At 41.2% G+C, this 20,881-nt stretch overlaps 1 protein-coding gene across 3 annotated transcripts in view; it reads right to left on the minus strand.

Moving 5' to 3' along the window:
* The window catches only part of FBXO22 (F-box protein 22), a 54,230-nt gene that overhangs the window by 1,199 nt on the left and 32,150 nt on the right, over positions 1-20,881 (minus strand). For all 3 annotated transcript variants that reach the window (XM_085873891.1, XM_085873889.1, XM_085873890.1), the window contains 2 exons: positions 4,057-4,212; positions 3,792-3,972 (listed from right to left, as the gene is read on the minus strand). In XM_085873891.1, the coding sequence (XP_085730017.1) occupies positions 3,792-3,972; positions 4,057-4,212 (337 nt within the window). The remainder of the gene's footprint in view (positions 1-3,791; positions 3,973-4,056; positions 4,213-20,881) is intronic.

Consider the following 20,881-nt stretch of genomic DNA (forward strand, 5'->3'; position numbering starts at 1 on the left):
TACAAGTACAAACTTTCAATCATAGATGGGAAGGGAAAATTGGGAAGATGCAAAATGGAACAGCACCACCACCATAAAAAAAAAACATGCAAGAGTATGGTAAGGGAGCAGAGGGAAAACCGATAACTTGGAAACACGGAAAGAGGTGGGCTTGGGAGTGTTTATGAGGGAAGAAACTATGGATTTGGATGGGATTGACCTGAGATGGTGATGAACAGCTGTCTTGAAGCAATCCAGGAAAAAATGAGATCGAACAGAATGAGCAAGTTGGTTCCGCAGGCAAGAGAAAAGAGGAACTAATTAGTGGAGGTGAGAAGTTTGGCTGGATTTTTGGAGTTTCACCAGAAAGGGTTTTCTGTCAGACCGCATGTGCCTTGGGTGTGGAGGGGGAGTGGGGGGGGCAGAGCACAGAAAGAATAGAGCAAAGGGTACAATACCACAAAGGAGGCAGTTGATGGCAAACAGACCACTGACCTGCCTGTGATGCAAGAATAATAGGCCCAGAGACAGCTTCATTTTGGGACATACCAATGATTTTGAAGGCTTGGTTGCCACAGCGTAACTCTGGGCAATGTGTGAGGCAAGAGTGCCAACCCAAAGGGGGAAGCGGTACTCCCTCAAGCCACAGATGAAGGCCTTGTGAATTATTAAAAGTTCGGATTTGCCAAGGAAAGACTTCACACGGAGCATGCAGTCAGCTGCGGGCTTTGGAGGCCAAATTAGATACGTCGTTTGCCAAAGAAGATCATAAAAAATTTGAGTGACTGAACTTATTCAAGAGGTTTGTTAAGGAAGGAAATGGGAGGGTTTGCGAGCTGGTCCTTCCGGAGAGACGGAGTGAGAATGTGAGACTTGTCGGGATTGAAAGACATTCCAAGTGTTGGACCAGCTCATTATTTTATCAGGTCTACAGAGAGGGAAGAGGCTGCTGCAAGGCACATGAAGGTTGAATGATGCTATGGCCAATGGTGGAGTCATCAGAAAAGAGATAAAGAATATTTTCCAGTCAAAGATCATTGATGGAGATTGGAAACAAGACTGGACCCAAGGTACTGCCTTTGGGTGATCCAGCCCAGGCATGGAGAGATAAGAGGATCCTGTTGAGAGCCATGCGTTGACCTCTTGTGTTTCTGCAGCCGTCTTGCCAAGTTTAAAACAAAATTTCATGTTTGCACGTTGTTCAAACTTCGACATTTTCTACAAAAGTGTCAGAAGCCACAAACACGTGTTCACACAAAGCAATGCCACGGTGCAATGGCACGTAGTAAAATGGTGTTTGTTGCTTGCTGGCAAGTGAGAGGGTTAACAAAATAAGTCCCACCCACTGACCTCAACAATTTTCACACATTCATTACTTGCGGCCCCATTCACCAAACTTTTTGATCACACCTTGTAGACAGTGCTTTCAGAAAGTATTGACACCCCTTGACTTTTTCACATTTTGTTGTGTTACAGCCCGAATATAAAATGGATTAGATTTTTTTTTTAATTGTTACTGATCTACACAAAATACCCCAAAATGACAAAGTGAAAACATGTTTTTAGAATTTTTTTTTATTGATTAAAAATTAAAAGCTGAAATGTTTTGCGTGGTCACTCTTGCTCATGTCGCGAAAAGGAGGTGGTCCACAAAAATTTTGATTGGCTTGGTGGACCGTGGACTGAAATGAGTTGAGAACCACTGGGTTAAACCATATGAGACACTAAGTCGAGATTCGACCCCATCACTGTGGTCAGGAACCAGGAAGGAAGTGCCACACCAACTATTGCTGCGTGCATCCTGACCAACAGGAAATGCCTGCCACTCATTAACCTGTCTGTGATACACAAAACAGTTCTGAGAGCAGCTAAAACAATTTAAAACAAGTGGTGCCGGGCACAACAAATCCCGCCCATTTAAGGCATAAAGTTATTTTGGGGATCAAATTTAAATTTGATACATCCTTAACCTGAATGTTGATTATAAGGAATAGAATAAGGAATATTTTAGTCTTAGTTTGAAGTCAATAAAACCATTTTTGACGAAGTTATGAGCGAAAAAGATTTTGACCTTTTCATGACCTGACCTTGACCTTTGACCTAATTGGACCCAAAAGTTAATGGGGTTGTCCGAGGCTCATTACCCACCTGTGGATACAATTTGACAATGTTTGAGCCAGCCGTTTTCCCATAAAGTTGTATTTTCGTAACCATGTTTTAGTTTCAATGGAAAATTTGTAATTTTGACCGATGGCCATGACCCCCAAAACTTCAGACCCTACCGATCTTCACAAATATGCATTTTTCACTGTAGGAATGGGTAGGATTATAAGTGACAAATAGAATAAAGTTCACTATAAGCTTAGTTTGAAGTAAATCAGATCATTTTTGACGAAGTTTTGAGCGAAAAACGATTTTGATCTTTTCGTGACCTTGACCTTTGATCCAATTGGACCCAAAAGTTAATGGGGTCATCCAAGGTTCATTGTCCATCTCTGGATTAAATTTGATAGTGTTTGCAAAAGCCGTTTTGCCGTAAAGTTGCTCACAGACAGACAAACAAACAGACAAACAAACCGGACGATTACAATATCCCGCTCCCTCCCTCTGGGAGGGGGGAGGGATAACTTGAAGGGTACTCAGTAGAACGCATACCTCCGTCACCAAATGCCTGATCCACAAGAACATTTCAGGCCCAAAACATTTTTGAAATTAAATAACTCGTATACAGATCCAGATTTGGATCTTCACCAAAATCTAATCAGTTTGTCCTTGCCACACACCCAACATGTCCACCAAGTTTCATCCAAATCCGTCCACAACTTTTTGAGATATCGTGCTATATATTAGTTAGCTCGATCTCTCAATGATGAAGAATCACAAAAAAAATTCTTGAATCTGGATCCGGATTCGAATCTTCACCAAAATTGAATCAATTCTTCCTTGTCACACACCCAACATGTCCAAGTTTCATACGAATCTGTCCACAACTTTTTGAGATATCGTGCTAGAAATTAGTTTAGCCCTATCTCTCAATTGTGAAGAATCACTTAAAAAACTACAAGATCACTTCGTAGAGCGCATACCTCGGCCCCGTAATGCCTGATCTACGCGAACATATCTGGCCCAATACATTTTTGAAATATCATGCTATATATCGTTTTTGAGCCCTGTCTCTCAATGGTGAAGAATCACTTAAAAAATTTAGTAGTCGGATCCGGATTTGGATCATCACCAAAATCGAATCAATTTGTCATGGTCACACACCCAACCTGTCCATCAAGTTTCATCCGAATCCGTCCACAACTTTTTGAGATATCCTGCACACAAAGACAAACAAACAAACAGAAAGGGGTGAAAACATAAACTCCTTCACCTTCAGTGGTGGAGGTAATAAAAAGGTTCTTCTGGCTGAACAGTTGCATAGACTACACACTTATTGGGCATGAGCTTCGCAGAGTACAGCCCTCTACTTCTCTGTTGCATTGTATTGCAGCTAATACCAGGAAGTGAGTTTAATTCTAAATTTTATAGACCAATCCATCACAGAGAGGGAACATCCATGGTACCACGAACACACAGTTTTGTGTACCACAGACAGGTTAGGAAGGATGTCAGGCTGTCAACACACTCGGTGTTATTTTAACAGCACGATAGTGGTTCAAACTCAGAACCCTAAGATCTAAAACAGCCACCTTCATCATTATGCCAACATCAGGGTTTTCCTACAATGGGTCCATTACTTTTCAAGACTTTTTTTTTTAAACTTCTTATCTTTGTCCCAATTCTTTAGATTTTCATTGTGCTCTCACAAAAGCTTGCTTGGCGAAAGCAGTTGGTCGACTTGTCCACCAGCCAAAATCACTCCTGGCCGATCAAGGAAAGATGCAAGCTGTGAACACTTCCTCCAGGCCCGTAGTGAACCAGCACCGCTTATGGCAGAGCCAAATCCAAACAGCAGCACTGCACGCAGTTCGGGTTCTCCAAGGAGACCTAAAGAAAATTATGTGCTCATCATGGCCAGCCAAGATTAAAAAAAAAGTTATGATCCTGCTCCCACTCTCCATCACACCTTACCCATCTGCTGCAGCTTTTCGGTGGTGATTAGGAAGTCCCGAGAAAAGGTGAAAGATTTTACTCTCACGCCTTCCATCTCAGGAAAGAGAAGTGCAAAGCCTCCTTCTTCTTTTTCCAGTTCCAATGGTCGGCATTTGGGGTCATCTTCAGGGGTCACTGTTCACAGAAGATGTTAAAAAATAAACCTGTCTATTCATCATTCTTTTTTATCCAATTAAGGCATTTGGTAATGAGACAAAGAATTTTTAATAATTCCTTTCAAAACAAACAAAAATTAGATTCCTTTCCAGATATTGAACTTGATGAATGATATTAAATGGGTGGGTTTCAGCCTCAAAAGCTTCCCCATGCATTTGTTTCATTCAATCACAGTTGTAGACGCTTTCAAAGAAAATCAGAAACGTAATTTTTTCAATCCTGACTTTTGATGCATTCCAGTCTTTGAAATCATTCGGAGTTGTTTTTAATTTCTTATTGAAATCTGAAGAAAAAAAAAAGTGGATGGCGTTCAGAAAATGGAAAGGATGCAACTTGCACTTCGCCAAATAAGGAATCTTTCAATAGGATAGCTTGTATCACATTTACATCACCATTTTAATGGCTTCTGTGCCTTTTAGGGCTAGTTACGAGATTCATACTCGGTATCCCGCATCGTTGCATCAAAATCCAATTGTTAGGTGTTTCAGATTACAAACCTGCCTGATAACCAGAAGAACTAGAATGACACTTTGAAGAACGCATACCTCCGCCAAGCTGAACACTTTACGTTTTGTATCACACTGATAGGCCAATCGCCTGACCTGAAGCAAAATCGAATTGGCTTGTTCTTGTCATCTAACCAACTCATCCACCAAATTTTGTCATAATCTGTCAAAAACTTTTTGAGATATAGTGCTGTATATAGTCTTTAGCCCTATCCCTCAATCGTTAAAAAAAATCATTTTAAAATTCTCGTATCTGGATCCTGACTCGTCCCAAGTGGGACAGATGCTGCTCTCCTGATGGAGGGCAATCATACTCAGGGTGCATTAGGTCATAAAGTTAATTATCAGTTTAGTTGAATGTAATATGATTATCACTTGCAGAGTACCCATCCTACAGGCGATCTTTTTTGAAGCATGCAACATGGTCTTCTGACAGATCTCTTTATCTGGGCAGTGCATCGGTTATAGATTGCTGCCTCGATCGCTCCCGAAAATCGATACTAATAAGTGTGTGTGTGTGTGTGTGTGTGTGTGTGTGTGTGTGTGTGTGTGTGTGTGTATGTGTGTGTGTGTGTGTGTGTGTGTGTGTGTGTGTGTGTGTGTGTGTGTGTGTGTGTGTGTGTGTGTGTGTGTGTGTGTGTGTGTGTGTGTGTGTGTGTGTGTGTGTGTGACCTCCATAACTCCAAAACAATGAAACCTACCAGTCTGAAACTTTGTATGCACACAAAGAAAACTCCAAGGAAGTGCAAGAGTGAATATTGGGTGTTTGGATTAATTAAAACACCCCTTTTAAAGATAATTAACAGCCTTATTTAATTATATCCTTTATCAGGTGCATCCTCAGTTACCACTCTCTATTTAGAGCAAGAGCCCAGGGGTACTTGGTTAGCTGGAAAGGTAACCAATTTTATTACCTACCACTGTGTCCCATGTCCATCCCTGGGTACAGAACTGAACAACTGGCATGCCCCCAATGGTGGGTGTGGCCAGGGGGGCATTACGAACTTACCCCAAAGTTGATCTGGATCAGCTTTGTATGGTAACCCATAAAATATCACTTATATCGCCCAAATATCATCCTTAGTACATAACTTGGCTAATGCCAGTCATTTTCTATGATGGGGTACCCCCTCCAGTCATCAATATATGACACTTCAAAGTTGATCTAGATCAGCTCATGAGGTAACCTATTGGAATCTATTAGAAAATGTTCAGTAGGACCCCATGTATTATGAATGCCCATTACCAGTTGTTTCCAGCGGTGGGTTACCCCTGCCAGTTGCCCTGAAAGTTGCCCTTCCCTGGATTGATCTAGATCAGCTCATGAGTTAACCTCTTGGAATCTATTAGAAAATGTTCAGTAGGAACCCATGTGTTATGAATGCCCATTGCCAGTGGTTTCCATTGGTGGGTTACCCCTGCCAGTTGCCCTGAATGTTGCCCCTCCCTGGATTAATAGAACTTTCCAGATGCACATTCCAATGAAAGTCTTACTTCCTCAAAATTTAAAATCAAGATTTATTTTTTAGTTTAAGTGGGTCTTTATTGAATTCACAACAAGGTCTTACCTCAGGATTACAGAAGGGTCAGTGCCAATGGCATTATCGGCCCTATAAAATCAAGGTGATATCACGTAGTGCTATGAAAGGCCAAGTATATCCTCTTATTTCTTCCTTTTTTTTCTTCTCCCCTGCATCCCACCAACCAGACCCAAGAATGACCCATGTGTTGTTTAGTTATGTTAGTGTAACAAAGGTGGCAGCAGCACATTGATCAGCACTGTCATTGTTTTTATTGCACTGTCATTGACACATATCTGTCAAGTCAACAGCTTTGTTTTAGAGATTGTCTTTAGATAAAAAGGTGCATAAAGGATTAGGAACAAAGCAATAATGTGGGCTTACTGCTCAGTTATGAATATGTCTGTTTCTGTCAGAGAAGTAGTGAATATAGGCCTAGAAAATCTTGGCTAGGCAAGGCCTGGCCTACCTATAGCATGTAATGCATGATGTACATGTAGCATGCATCACACATGTTGCAAGGTGTCATGATTATTTTCATATATGGCCTACCCACTTGAACATGTGTAATGCCATGGAGTGCAGTCTTAAACATGTGCCGGTATCCTACAACACCAGTTGGAGCTGCACCAGTGAGAGAGGGCCTAGTTTAATATCGGATGGCACTATTAGATAGGGGCCTACCTACCAAATTCCACTGATTTTGACTTCAACACGGTTGAATTCCCCCACTCAAAACACTAGTACTAGGCCAGTGTGTTAAACTCCATCATCTCTAGCTATGATAGCCCTTAGATACTGGGTAAACTAATAAATAATGGTTTCATTCAATTTCAGACAATCCAAAATGGTTGTTGACATCCCCACTGACAGTGACAATGCTGAAGCATCTCAACATTATAAATGTAGTATTGAATCGATTTTTTGATGAGGCAGGCCTATAATTTAAGTTAATTATTACTGCATGTAGAGAGTCTGTAAGTAGCTCACTGAAATGGACTAGTAACAATATCTTTCTCTGAGGATTATGTCAATTCAAATGTAAATTTTGAAATATATATATATATATATATATATATATATATATATATATATATATATATATATATATATATATATATATATATATATATATATCACTCGATATCTCACTATCTTTTCCATAAGAAAATCTGTATTACCACAACTTTTTTTTAATAACTTTTCAGGGTAATTGTGGCGTTTTCATGGATAAGGATCGTTCAAGGATACAGAAGGATCGAGGACATGTGGATACTGAAGATTCAGAAGATGCAGACTATCGCAGTCTGGAGGATACGGGAGGAGGAGGTGTCGATCGTACTGATGAAGTGAACATAGGACTTACGCTAACAGATTCTCAGATACGGGAAGTTGTCGGGTTTGCAGCTGATGATGTCACGCAGGATGATGAAGGAAATATTGGTGCAAATCAGGAGGATGGTGAAGTGAACACAGATACCACTGCTCCCAACAGTCAACCATCAAACACAGGTGTTCAGCAGGAAGGAAATAAGGCTTTCTTTCAATTACAGGGTGGTCCAATTAAATGTACTTTTTCTAAATCAACATAATTTTAATTTATTCCAGGTGAAGGCTTTACTGATTCTTTTTTTTCAGAAACCTGTCACAGAGGCATGACATTTTTGTTTGATGCATTTTTTTTCTTCAGTTACAGCACCATTTTTGAACACTATTCAGTATTATTACACCCTTCCCTTTAATCTGCCCAAGAGGCATCTAAATGTGATTCGACTAGGAGCAATTCTTCCTCAAGTTCATGGGAAGATCCTCATATAATCTGGTTTGGAATGGGGTCTGTCACACTCCAGCTCTGAATATAACTGACGCTGGTAGATAAAAATTGATGCTCAACCATCATTCACCTGAACTAAAGAGTAAAATATTAATTTTCCTGGAAATGACAACAATTTAGAATTGGTAACATTTTATTAGACCACCCTATATCGGCATGTTGAAAGAGTTCACTTGCAAGAACTATGAATGCCCCAATCTTATTAGGGGCCTATGATTGAGAAGTTGAGTTTTATAAATATGAAATGTGGTCCAGCGTTTTTGACACCCAATATGTATGGGACTGAATGATACGGCCAATCATACCAGTCTATAATTTCCATAAACTCTGTCCAACTATCGCTCCTTGTCTCATTGTAGGTTATTGATTATGTGGGGACTTCACGCTGCTTTATCTGTCTGAGATCAAACGAAGATGACCGCAGACTGAAATTGTTCAATGATAAAAGTTGGGCAACAATGAAGAAAACGTCTGCCTTGCGTCAAAATTTGGTATCGGATAAATATGCTGATGTAACTAGTAGGGTTGGCAGGAGAAACATTGAAGAATCAACACTACACTATCATCCATCTTGTCGTAACACATTCTGCAGTCAAGCGTCCATGAGAAAGTCCATCTTCATCTGATGCGTGTACTGTTAGCAAGAATCCATGTATTGAGACTAGACGGGGAGAGTAAAATATCAAAGTTTAATCAGCAAGGGCTATTGAAGGGGTCTTGTGTATTTTGTGGCAAAGCTCAGAAGAAACGAGGGGGTAAGGAAGAACTAAGGTTTAAGATGGTGACATGGGCTGGATGTCAGTCAATTTCAGAGCGGGTAAGGCTCTCTACAAATGAACGAATCAAGACTCTTGTTTGGAATAATGTAGACCTGATTGCTAAGGAGGCCGAATATCATAAAACTTGCCGAGCTGTGTTCCTCAAGGAGACTGAAAACCATGTAACGGTGGAGGGTTCAGGAGAGGGGACATCACATTCGTCGCATCAACACCACAAGAATGCATTTGTTTCTATCTGCTCCTATATCGAGAAGGAAATAATAGGACAGTGTTCACGACTGGTCTCATCTGTACTTTATATATATATATATATATATATATATATATATATATATATATATATATATATATATATATATATATATATATATATATATATATATATATATATATATATATATATATATATATATATATATAAAGAGGAGTTCATTAATATCGAAAAGTGGACACTTTTCTTCCAAGATGAAATCTTGATATTTCATATGACTACTACTAATAACTCTAAAAATGGTTTTTGTATGTTGTCATGGAGCATATTGGCATGCAAGATCGACCCAGTTTAAGAGGATCATCTTGGCTTGAATTTTTAATTTACGTAATACAGTACTGGGTCGAACAAATCAATGTAAATATTATGTCGTCCGTGGCTCCGAATTCAGACGGTTAACAAGTGTTCAGGACTGAAAAGCATATTCAAAATTACTTATCTTGGTTTTAAAGGTATCAACCCCAGTATAAAAATAATTCCAGTAATGAACAATTAACATCTGGAATCAGTGTCACATGAATTCTGGCTGTTGCCAACGTGACCAAATTGCCAGAACGGACACCGACTGTAGAAAGCTCTGAAATCTGATAGCATTGGGTAATCACTATGATAATCCAGAAACTATAATTTTAAGCTACATATTTGTACCAGTACTCTTATACTTACTCGATCATTCGATTATTTTCTTATCCTACATTTTTGTATTTACGGTTGTTTAAGACTTTAAATTGTTTAATGTTTGAAGTTTGCTTGTGGAAATATATCCCATAAATTTATCTCGTAATGAAAAATGCTTACTTTCACCTCTTTTTAATAGGGTGTCCACTGGCAGATGGGTCTGAAGTCCATGGTCCTGAAAGACCCCAAAGAAAATATATTCTCCTGCCTTTCGATACTTAGTGTCTGGTAAATCAGGTTGCCTAATTTTGTTATATTCCAAGAGATTATTTCATCGAGCTGATCTACGTCAATCCAGGGGAGAGTCAACTTAGGAAACCACTGGCAATGAGCATTCATGATACATGGGGTCCAACTGAACATTTTGTAATATATTCCAAGAGGTTACCTTATGAGCCGATCTCGGTCAATCCAGGGAGGGGCAACTGGCAGGGGTAACCCACCAATGGAAATCACTGGTAATGAGCATTCATAATACATGGGTTCCTACTGAACATTTTGTAATAGATTCCAACAGGTTACCTCATGAGCTGATCTAGATCAATCCAGGGAGGGGCAACTTTCAAGGCAACTGGCAGGGGTAACCCACCAATGGAACCCACTGGCAATGGGCATTCATAACACATGGGGTCCTACTGAACACTTTCTAATAGATTCCAATAGGTTACCTCATGAGCTGATCTAGATCAACTTTGAAGTGTCATATATTGATGACTGGAGGGGGTACCCCACCATAGAAAATGACTGGCATTATCCAAGTTTTGCACGAGGGATGACATTTTGGCGATATAAGTGATATTTTATGGGTTACCATACAAAGCTGATCCAGATCAACTTTGGGGTAAGTTAGTAATGCCCCCCTGGCCACACCCACCAATGGGGGCATGACAGTTGTTCAGTTCTGTACCCAGGAATGGACATGGGCCACTGTGGTAGGCAATAAAATTGGTTCTTTTCAGCTAGCCAAGTACCCCCGGGCTCTTGGTCTAATTGGGTCTCGAGGAATATCCTAGGTCACCTGGCTGGGGTCTGAAGCCACCATGTTTTTTGGCTGCTCAACCATGCCTTGACTTGGAACAGGTTGCAGCAATTTCTTAATGATAAAGTTTATTTTTTCCACTTTCCTCACTCATATTATTGAATGCCTGTTCATCACAGCTATTATATGAATTGCTGTATACTTCGCTTTTGTAAGTATAGTTTTCAAATTCGGACCTTGGAGCAATTTCATGCATTAGATCAGTGGTTTTCAAACTTTTTTTTAGTAGCGACCCAATTTCAGAACCTCTCTACATTGCGCGACCCAAAAGATTCAAAACCCAATTCATAATATATAAAAAAAGATTTCATATAACACAAGAACATTTACTGTTTACTTTATTCACCATCGTCATGTTTTCATAGACGAGTAAACGGAGAATAGCCGACAGTATCCAAATAGTACAGTTGAATGTTTCAGAAGTTTAGTCCAAATGACATTTGGAGATATCAGTGAGAAGGATGAGCCTGTTTTTCAGAAACCAACTTCTCTATTCATAGAGAAGTAGATGACAATGCCAGGATCATATCATGCTCCATTTCTAGGCAATTTCTGTTCTTTGTTTTCATCACCACCATGGTGGAGAACGACTGCTCACAAAAGTATGATGAAGGATATGGCATGGGAACCTTAATGGCGTGCCATGACAGGGTCGGGTACGACGGCAGCATTTTGCACCAGAATGTCGACAACAAATTCGTCTGCGCAAGAGCCCATGCTCCTGAATCCTGCTGGAGCTGAACAAGCTCTTCCTGTGCTGTATCATCTTCATCAGCAATCGAGCCAAGTGGAGCCGTGAAAGGGTCCCGAACCACAGAAAAGGACTGCACATCCAGCTCAGGGAAATAGTGCTCGAACTGTTCAATGGGCGACCGAAGGCGACGTGCTATCTCCCCAGAAAGACTGTCGAGCTCAGTATCATCATACTGGCAGGTCGTTAGATGCTCCACCAGACGGAGGAAAAGGCTGAAGTGCTTAACAGCTGCTTTGTCTGCCAGTAATTTTAGAGTCGCCAGAAATCCGCTCATTTTGTCATGAAAAATCATGAGGTTGGCCTCTTTGCCTTGGAGGGAGCGGTTGAGGACATTGAGACGTTCAAAGATGTCAACGAGATAGCACAGTTCTGACAGCCAAGAGTCCGACTCAAGCAACGCTACCCATGCCGTTTTCCCTTGTGTGCGTAGGAACTCCTTCAGTTCATCTTTGAGCTCGTAAACGCGCAGAAGAAGGTTTCCTCGAGATAACCATCTGACTTGAGTGTAGAATAGTAAATTCTTATGGTCGGCGTCCATCTCCTGGCAGAATAGCCTGAATAACCTAGTGTTGAGGGCACTTGATTCGATGTGATTCACCATTTTTACAACTTCTGAGAGCACGCTCTGCAAGGTTTCTGGCAAAGTACGAGAGGCGAGCGCTTCTCGGTGAATCATGCAGTGTACCATGGAGGTCTAAGGAGCCACCTCAAGCAATTTAGTCTTGAATCCAGAATGCACTCTTAACATTGCTGGCACACCGTCTGTTGTGGAACCGAGCAACTTTCCGAAGTCCAGATCATGGTCACGATAAAACTGCGCTACTTTCCCAAAAATGTCCTCGCCTTTGGTGGTGGCCTCCAATGGTTTGATGAGCAGAGGCTCATCGACAAAGTTATCAGCCTTGATGAAGCAGACCCAGACAATGAGTTGCGCGTACGATGCGATATCAGTGGACTCGTCCAACTGCATGGCGTGCCACGGCTATTCCTTGATCTTCTGTACGACCTGAGCCATTACGTCCTGTTTACATTTACATTACGTCCTGAGCCATTACATCATATCTTCAATTCTGCCTTGGATGGTGTTGTCAGAGAGGGGTATAACTGCCAGTTTCTTCACCGCTTCCTCCCCAACAATCAGAGATATCATGTCCTTTGCACATGGCAGCACGAGTTCTTCCGCAATGGAGTGAGGCTTTTTAGTCTTGGCAACATGGAGCGACACTCGATACAAGGCCTCTAATGCCTGAGAATTGGTCTGATGGCATGTACCCTCTCTATCAAGATGCGTATTCTTGAGTGCAAGAAGTTTCCTCTCAAAGAACGCTCTCTCCTTATCCTGATAAGGCGCATGTTTTGTAGTCAAATGCCTCTGCAACTTATTTTGTTTAATAGACTCCGTAGAAAGCACTTCAAAACAAATCACACACTGAGGTCTCTGTGCCCCACTTTTATCCACCACGTAGTAAAATCCAAGGTCCAAAAATTTATCCTGGGAAGAACGTTCTCGAGATTTGCTGGTGGCCGGTGCTGCCATCACAAATAAGGTCTCGTGTCGTACGTGGACACGTGAATAGATGTTAATGACAGAGTCAGAGTCTGAGTCTGAGAAGCCGTGGATCAAACCACTAATTTTCCCGCCAAAATGAACCGCCCTTCAGCGAGCCCGCGCATCGGCTGGATCCCATTCCAAGCGTCATGTTGCGCCAGTTCCCATACTTTGAACGAACCATTTATATTACATCCCGTAAAAGCGAACACCGATCAAAAATAGAAAATTTTTTTCGCTGCAAGCAGACACCTGCGACCCCACGAAATTTGCTTGGTGACCCCACTTGGGGTCGCGCCGCCAGGTTTGAAAAAACCAAGCATGAGATGATACAATTTTCCACGATTTCCTCTCATGGACGAATTAAAGTGCATCATCGAAATGTGACTTCGGCTTTGAGGATTGGATATCTTCCACACTAAATCAGTGTCGAAATCTTGAGTGAAATCTGATAATTTAAAGAAATAACGAGTCTTATAAATAAGCCTATATACTTATTTACTTTCAGCAAGCAATGCTATGGTCCCTACTTTTCCATACATACATAAAAAATGTGAAATTTCCAAAGTATTAAACTTATCTTTTTCTACTGTTTGGAAAATTATATTGACTGAATAAGAGATTTAGGAATGTGCCAAAATGAACCACCTTCATTGATTTAATGCATTCACTGCTTGACCTCATGCCCTGTCCCCCTGAGGGACCGCCACATCTGTGTCTATATTTTCGGAGGTTTCGTGAGGTGCTCTCCAGATTCAAAGCAAATCTAGTGAAAAATGGATGTTATAAGATAAAGTTATAATGCTTGCGCGCACCCCAAACAATGTACCACATGACATATACACAGACTAGCAAGCAACGTGGCAAATTATCTGCAATGTTTATTTCATGGGCGATTAAACTTTACGATGTCTCCAGGGTTATTGTACATTAAAGAGCAACTCTTTTGTGGATAAAGTCATAATTTGAACAAATTCATTTAATTTATGTAACTGTTGCGGGCACGGTGAAAAACGGAGCTGTGGCCAGACGGTGCTTGTCTCCGGATGTATTATGTGTTCGGGTGTTGTTTGTCTCCTGACGTGTCCGAGCAGTGTTAGTCTCTCGACAGCTCATCTCCGGACGCGTCCGGGCAGTGTTTTATGTCTGGAGGGGAGTTTATATCCAGACGTGTCTGGGCGGTGTTTGTCTATGCGCTGAAGTTATAGTATGACCGGTCAAAATGGATTTCAGACATTATTTTGTTTCCATCTTCACTGTTATTCTTCGCAGAAGCATTTTTATGAGACAGTATAAATAATATTTAATGCTCCACCACACGTCTGCCTTGCCTTACTCGCTCTCCCTCCACCTTCACTCCCCCACCCATCCTCGCTGCCTCACCCCTCTTCGCTCCCCCACCACTCCTCCACCCTCCTTGTCCCTCCACTCCACCTCTGTCTCTGTCTCTGTCTCTGTCTCTGTCTCTGTCTCTGTCTCTCTCTCTCTCTCTCTCTCTCTGTCTCTGTCTCTGTCTCTGTCTCTGTCTCTGTCTCTGTCTCTGTCTCTGTCTCTGTCTCTGTCTCTCTCTCTCTCTCTCTCTCTCTGTCTCTCTCTCTCTCTCTCTCCCCCCTGCCCCGCTCTTGCTCCCCCCCCTTCCCCGTTGCTAGTAAAAAATAACAGGTTACATACATGATGCAAAAACAAGTGAATTGCTGATGTGCATATAAAATACATTGTGGTTATATTGCTCGGATAATTCCAATTGCATTGGCCCATAGGCAGACACCAGATGTTTTAGAAGTCTCAGGCCTGAAGCCTGAGGCCTGAGGCCTACACGTTCTGTCCTCTTCACAAGGCCCATGACGTCCATCGGCTCCAATATTTCAATATTTGATCATCCTTTTAACAGTTGCTTCGGTTGTTTTCCACTGTACGAAAAAAACCTATAGGGAGTACATGGCGATTGTGAATGTGACACTTCTGAAGATCTCTTAGGCTTCAGAAGTATTCTGAAGTGACACTACTGACACAAAATTGTGGACTTTTTTATTTTAAGGTTACAATTGTGGGTGGTGTATAAGTAAAATAATTAATCCCATCTTGTGAAATGCGATTAATACGCTGCACCAACAATTTATGGACGTACAAGGTGATAGAAAGTTCTGTGAATCATATGACTATTGCAAAGCATTGGTGTTTCTGGATTTTGATTTTGAAACAAGTTTTTTTTCATTTGGGGATAAGCGCACTTTGTCCACAAATTACGTAATAATTTCCCTTTCATATGCTTTCAAATGCTTTTAAATAATACGGAGGCATGAAATCTGTTGTAAAGCATTGGCTAGTCACTTTGTCACCATACAAGGAATGGTTTGCCAGAAAGCATCATGGGTAAAGGCACTGACAGAGTTGAGATAAAGGTTTAAAATGCTTACACCATAAAACATGCTTATTAGGTCTTTGACAAAAAGAAAGTCAGAACTCATTACGTTTGCAGAGTGCATTGCCCGCGGCTTGCGAGTTTCTTTGTTTTACGCGTTACAATGTTTGCTTGACAAACCACAAATGAGTGGAATAGAGTCTTTGTTCAAATATACTGTGGTCTTGTGAGTTCCATATCACTGCAACATATCTTTTTTTTAAGACTTAGTATCATTGATTAATATATTGTTATGTTTGTCGGGTAGATGGAGGATCTTCATAGTAAAGGAAGGATTGTAGAGAGTAGCATGGTCTGTGGACGAGCAGGAGACATCTCGATGCAATTTAAGTGGGAAAACTGTCAGCCTAAGATGTAACATGTCATCGCATGGGGGGGGGGGGGGGTGCTGTGTAAATTACATAGGGTTTTAGGATGATTTCTCCCAGTATGTGATTGCCTCCTGTGACCTTTTTCCTATGTTTTTGCATTTACAAGACCGGCGATAAAAAGGAATCGCATCCTTTAAACAACCGAGCCGAACGTTCCAAGCAGGCAAAAACCTCACCTCCAGGAATGACAACTAGCAAACCACGCCCCTCGGGTGGATGATGGATGGGCTTGCCGTCAGAGGGTTCGGGAGAGAGGAGAGTTGTGTGAGGTACACGATTGGAGGCAAAAGGATTTAGCTTGCTGGCTTCCCCTCGACACGGTGAAGAAGGCTGCACGATTCTCGTGTTCTTGCTGAGGCAAATTTGTTCGCGTGCTGGAGCAAAACGCGAGCCATTGACTGTTCGGCTGAGTCATGAAGCATGTACATTTCTGAGGAGGGAAGAAGAGCGTGCCTCAGGACTTTATCACGGGGCCTCAGAAATCGTCTTACATGGTCGAGGAGGAAAATGGGCGATCGTAGTGAACGGACCTGGTGCAAGAGAAGAATAGTCAGCATATTCGCTCGTGAAAAGTAGCTGCACGGTAGTTTCTGAGCCCTGGCATTGATTACCGTCACACGGATACCTCACGTACGTTTCCCGCTCAGAGAGTGGCTTGGTGCCATTTCGGGTGCAGTTTCCCGTGCAGGATGATGTGGTTTGATCGTCAAGTTCGAAAGGACCATCTCTGGACAAAAGCAAAGTGCTGGAATAAAGAGAGGGATTTTTCTTTCTTTTAAAAAAAATCTTTCCCCTTGTTCGCCTCTGGCGAGGCGCATCGACTTTAGGCTGTAAATTGCCTCACGTTTCATTACCTCATTCTTCGATTTATTTTCGTTATTATACTTTCATTTATTCCTCTTATGAATACTTGATTTATGTTCATTAAACCCCTATTTATTAAGATTGCTTGTGTCTGTCTATTTGTTGTGGGTTTGAGTATAAACCCTTGTCCTCCGTCCTGGTGAACGCATATGGTACGTGCTTCGCCACCTCCCATCCCACGCGCACCATAATCTCCAGGGAACTCGGCTGTTCGTCTCCAAGGGAAATAGTTCGCCTATCCGACCAGGTCGGTCTTAACCGGCGTGGACACAACAATATTGTTTGCCTTTCTCAATGTTGAGAAAGTGCTCTCCTGAATCCACAAATAATTGCTCAATACCACCACTGCACCACTCAAAGCAAGCATTTCAAACCAGATGACAATAATAATAATAATAATAATAATAATAATAATAATAATAATAATAATAATAATAACAAACGTACAGTATAATCCCCGTGCTGGCCCAAGCACATCTGGGCCTGGTGAACGATCTGATTAATTATTAGTCCATGCTTCGATAAATGCAATGTGTTCCCCTCTCATGTTTGCTGCTCTGATAATTCAAAATATACTTGAAAATGGATCATCGCATACTGAGGGTTGTTTTATAATGAATAGATATAGTGTGCTCGTTAACTGTGGAACAATGTAATCTTTTCGTTATTTCACTTGGTTGGCAAATTACATTAAATAGCTGCCTTTGTTCAAGTGCCAGTGAGATGCAGGAATGTTTAAAATTCTAATTAATGAATGCTGAATAACAAATTTACTGTGTAGAAAATAAACTTTGAAGAATAATATGGACACTGGGCATTGTTATGTTAAAATAAAGTATACATTATGCAATAGTCGTGAAAGGGGAGGGCAGTGAAGCAATACAAATATCTGATAAAGCTTGAAAGTTATCAATGATAAACCATAAGAATTTGAATTTGAAACAGTCATGACCAATCCTTGAAAACATTCTGTTTGTTTATCTCAGAATGTAATTGGTCAACTTGCTTGCATGCAAGTAGATCACCCTTCCCATTTCTCTTCCCTTTTAAGAAACTCTGTTTGGAACATCAAGCCAGAAAGCAATCACGTTGCATTGGTTGTCTTTGTCCATGCACATGTATTAAATAAATGATTCAACCTGTATTGTGACTGGAGTTACTTGAGTACGATTTTGAGTTTTCCACCACAGTGGTGTCAGGCCAGCTGTCCAACAAACTGATATCGAGCGGGCATATATTCAAATATTTGCTCCATTATATATAGATTGTACGTGACATTCATGTCATTACATTTTACTGTCATGGCCAAAAATATTGGCATTCTTGCACCTTTTTCAAATAACTCACAATTTTCTCTAAAAATAAGTTGAAATTGACAAAAGTATTTGGTCTCTATAATTCGTTATTTCACTGTTAATATTACAGAACCTTTGTTTTTTATTCCAAACTTCATATATATCCTTTCAAATCAAAAAATAAAATGAAATGGGATTGACAAAATTATTGACATCCTCGACTTAATATTTGGTAGCACACAGCCTTTGGACAAAATTACTGCAGTCAAGCGCTTCCTATGGCCATGAATGAGCTTCCAACACTTCTCTACTGGCAGTTTGGCCCACTCTTCTTGTGCAAACTGCTCGAGTTCTCCCAGATTTGAAGGATGACTTCTCCCAAAGGCTGTTTTCAGATCTCCCAACAAGTGTTCAATGGGATTTAAATCTGACTCATTGCTGGCCACTTCAGAACAGTCCAGCATTTTGTCTTGAACCATTCCTGGGTGCTTTTTGAAGTGTGTTTGGGGTCATTGTCCTGTTGCAATACCCATGACCTTCAACAGAGACCCAGCTTTCTAACACTGGGTTGAACATTACGCTCCAAAATGCCTTGGTAATCTGATTTCATGATGCCATGCATGCATTCAAGGCACCCAGTGACAAAGGCAGCACAGCAACCCCAAACATCACTCTTTGAAGGCTGAATTTTGTTTTCTGTAAACATGGAGATGATGTGCTTTTCCAAAAAGCTCTCATTTGGTCTCATCTGTCCACAGGACATTCTCTCAGAAGGATTTTTGCTTGTTCAGGTGTGTTTTGGCAAACTCCAGTCGAGTTTTCTTATGTCTCTCTCTCAGCAGTGGAGTCCTCCTGGGTATCCTACCATAGAACCCCCTTTCATCGAGTTGGCGATGGATGGTGCGAATTGAAACTGTCGTACCTTGTGTCTGAAGGTCAGCTTGAATCTGGCAGTTGATTGAGGTGCTTTCTCCACCATTTGAACAATCCTTCGCTGCAATCTTCGATCAAGTTTTCTCTTGCGGCCACGTCCAGGGAGGTTGGCTACAGTGCCATGGGCCTTAAACTTCCTGATAACATTGCGTACGGTGGACACAGGAACATCACAAAAACAGGAACAGTGACACAAAACAGCAGAATGACTCCTTTTCTCTATTCAAACTGGTTTAATGAGTGATTTTTATATTGCAGGCACCTGCAACTCACCACAGGTGAGTTCAATTCCGAAGTGAAGGAGATCATCTGCTTGAAATCTTATTATTTCTAACAACTTCGAAAAGGTGCCAATAATATTGTCTTGGCCATTTTCGGATTTCTGTGTCGAATAAGCCAAGATTTAGTGATTTTTCAGTTTATTTTGTTTTGTTCCACTGCAAACCAAAGAAATACATATGAGGATACCAAAAGATTTTTTAACTTCAACAATTTTCTGGAAAAAATGGTACATTATTTGAAAAAAGTGCAAGGGTGCCAATATGTTTGGCCACTACAGCAAGTTAATTATTTCGCCAACAAGATGGAAATTGAAAAAAAAGGGCTCTGAGTTTTTGTGCATCTGTCATGAATCATCATGCCTCGTTTCAAAACTATCTGTTGAGCTGTCTCAGAAGAGGGGGGGTGGGGAGGGGGGAAATGTTAATGGACAAACTGCCTGACTGACTGAACGACATCGTGGTTTTAAGAGCTCGTCAACTTCGTCGTCGTGAGCTAAAAACGAGATAAAATGCAAAAAACAATAAATACACTGACAACTAGATAAATTATAATTGTTCGTATATTTAGTCCACCTATTGACTATTCCCACGGCCACTGCAGTTGTCACTTCCTCTTTCTTCTCACTCGATACTCTGTGCGCGTTAACCATGAAACGTTTGGAATAGCAGTGTCTGGGTGATGATGTCATGGAGACGTGGTCACATGGGTTGATTTGGAGGAGGATGGCGGACCCCGAGTCTGTTCGTGTGTGAAGAGATTTCTCTCTTCATCCATGAACACAGAACCAGGACCATCGTCTGCAGAGAATTGATTGTTTTCAAGCTTTTTACTTCCTCTATGACCTGCAAATTGTAGAAAAGGATGGATGCAGCATGATACCATCATTTATCATTCCTTCTCTTTCCAAGCGCTCGATATTCAATGGGCCTCAGCTAACCACTGAGATAGTCAGCTCGCCCCCAACCAGGACCATTACCAGTCATGGAGGGCATCACCGTTAAGGTCACCGAGCGATTTTTAAAAAAAGAAAAATTGTGTGTATATATATGATGAGGGATCTCCAGAGACAGTTCTGCTTGGAATGGCCTGCCCATCTTGATTTCTATACAATTCCACACCCATGGACCAATCTCCACCAAATTTTGCATTTCTGTTGGGGGTACCAAGGGGCAGGCCATGGCACAAACCCTCCTCACCACCTCCCATGAGGATGAGAGTTGACTGAAGAGGAAACTAGTCCATTTGGCCCAGCATTCCAAACACCATCGCCATGGTGAACTCCCACGTTAATTTTTGCCACAGCTTTAAAGATAAAACTTCTTGATGTTTTACTAAGGTCTAAATAACCCAATCTTTATTGGGTGACCAAACTTGTACAACATGTTGTACCGATAATGGTAAAATGTAAATGTATAAAAGGGACACACACACACACACACACACACACACACACACACACACACACACACACACACACACACACACACACACACACACACACACACACACACACACACACACACACACACA

Source organism: Eptatretus burgeri, chromosome 3, assembly GCF_056783735.1.
Source record: "Eptatretus burgeri isolate ZD-2024b chromosome 3, Ebu_testis_v1, whole genome shotgun sequence".
NCBI classification, from domain to species: domain Eukaryota; kingdom Metazoa; phylum Chordata; class Myxini; order Myxiniformes; family Myxinidae; genus Eptatretus; species Eptatretus burgeri.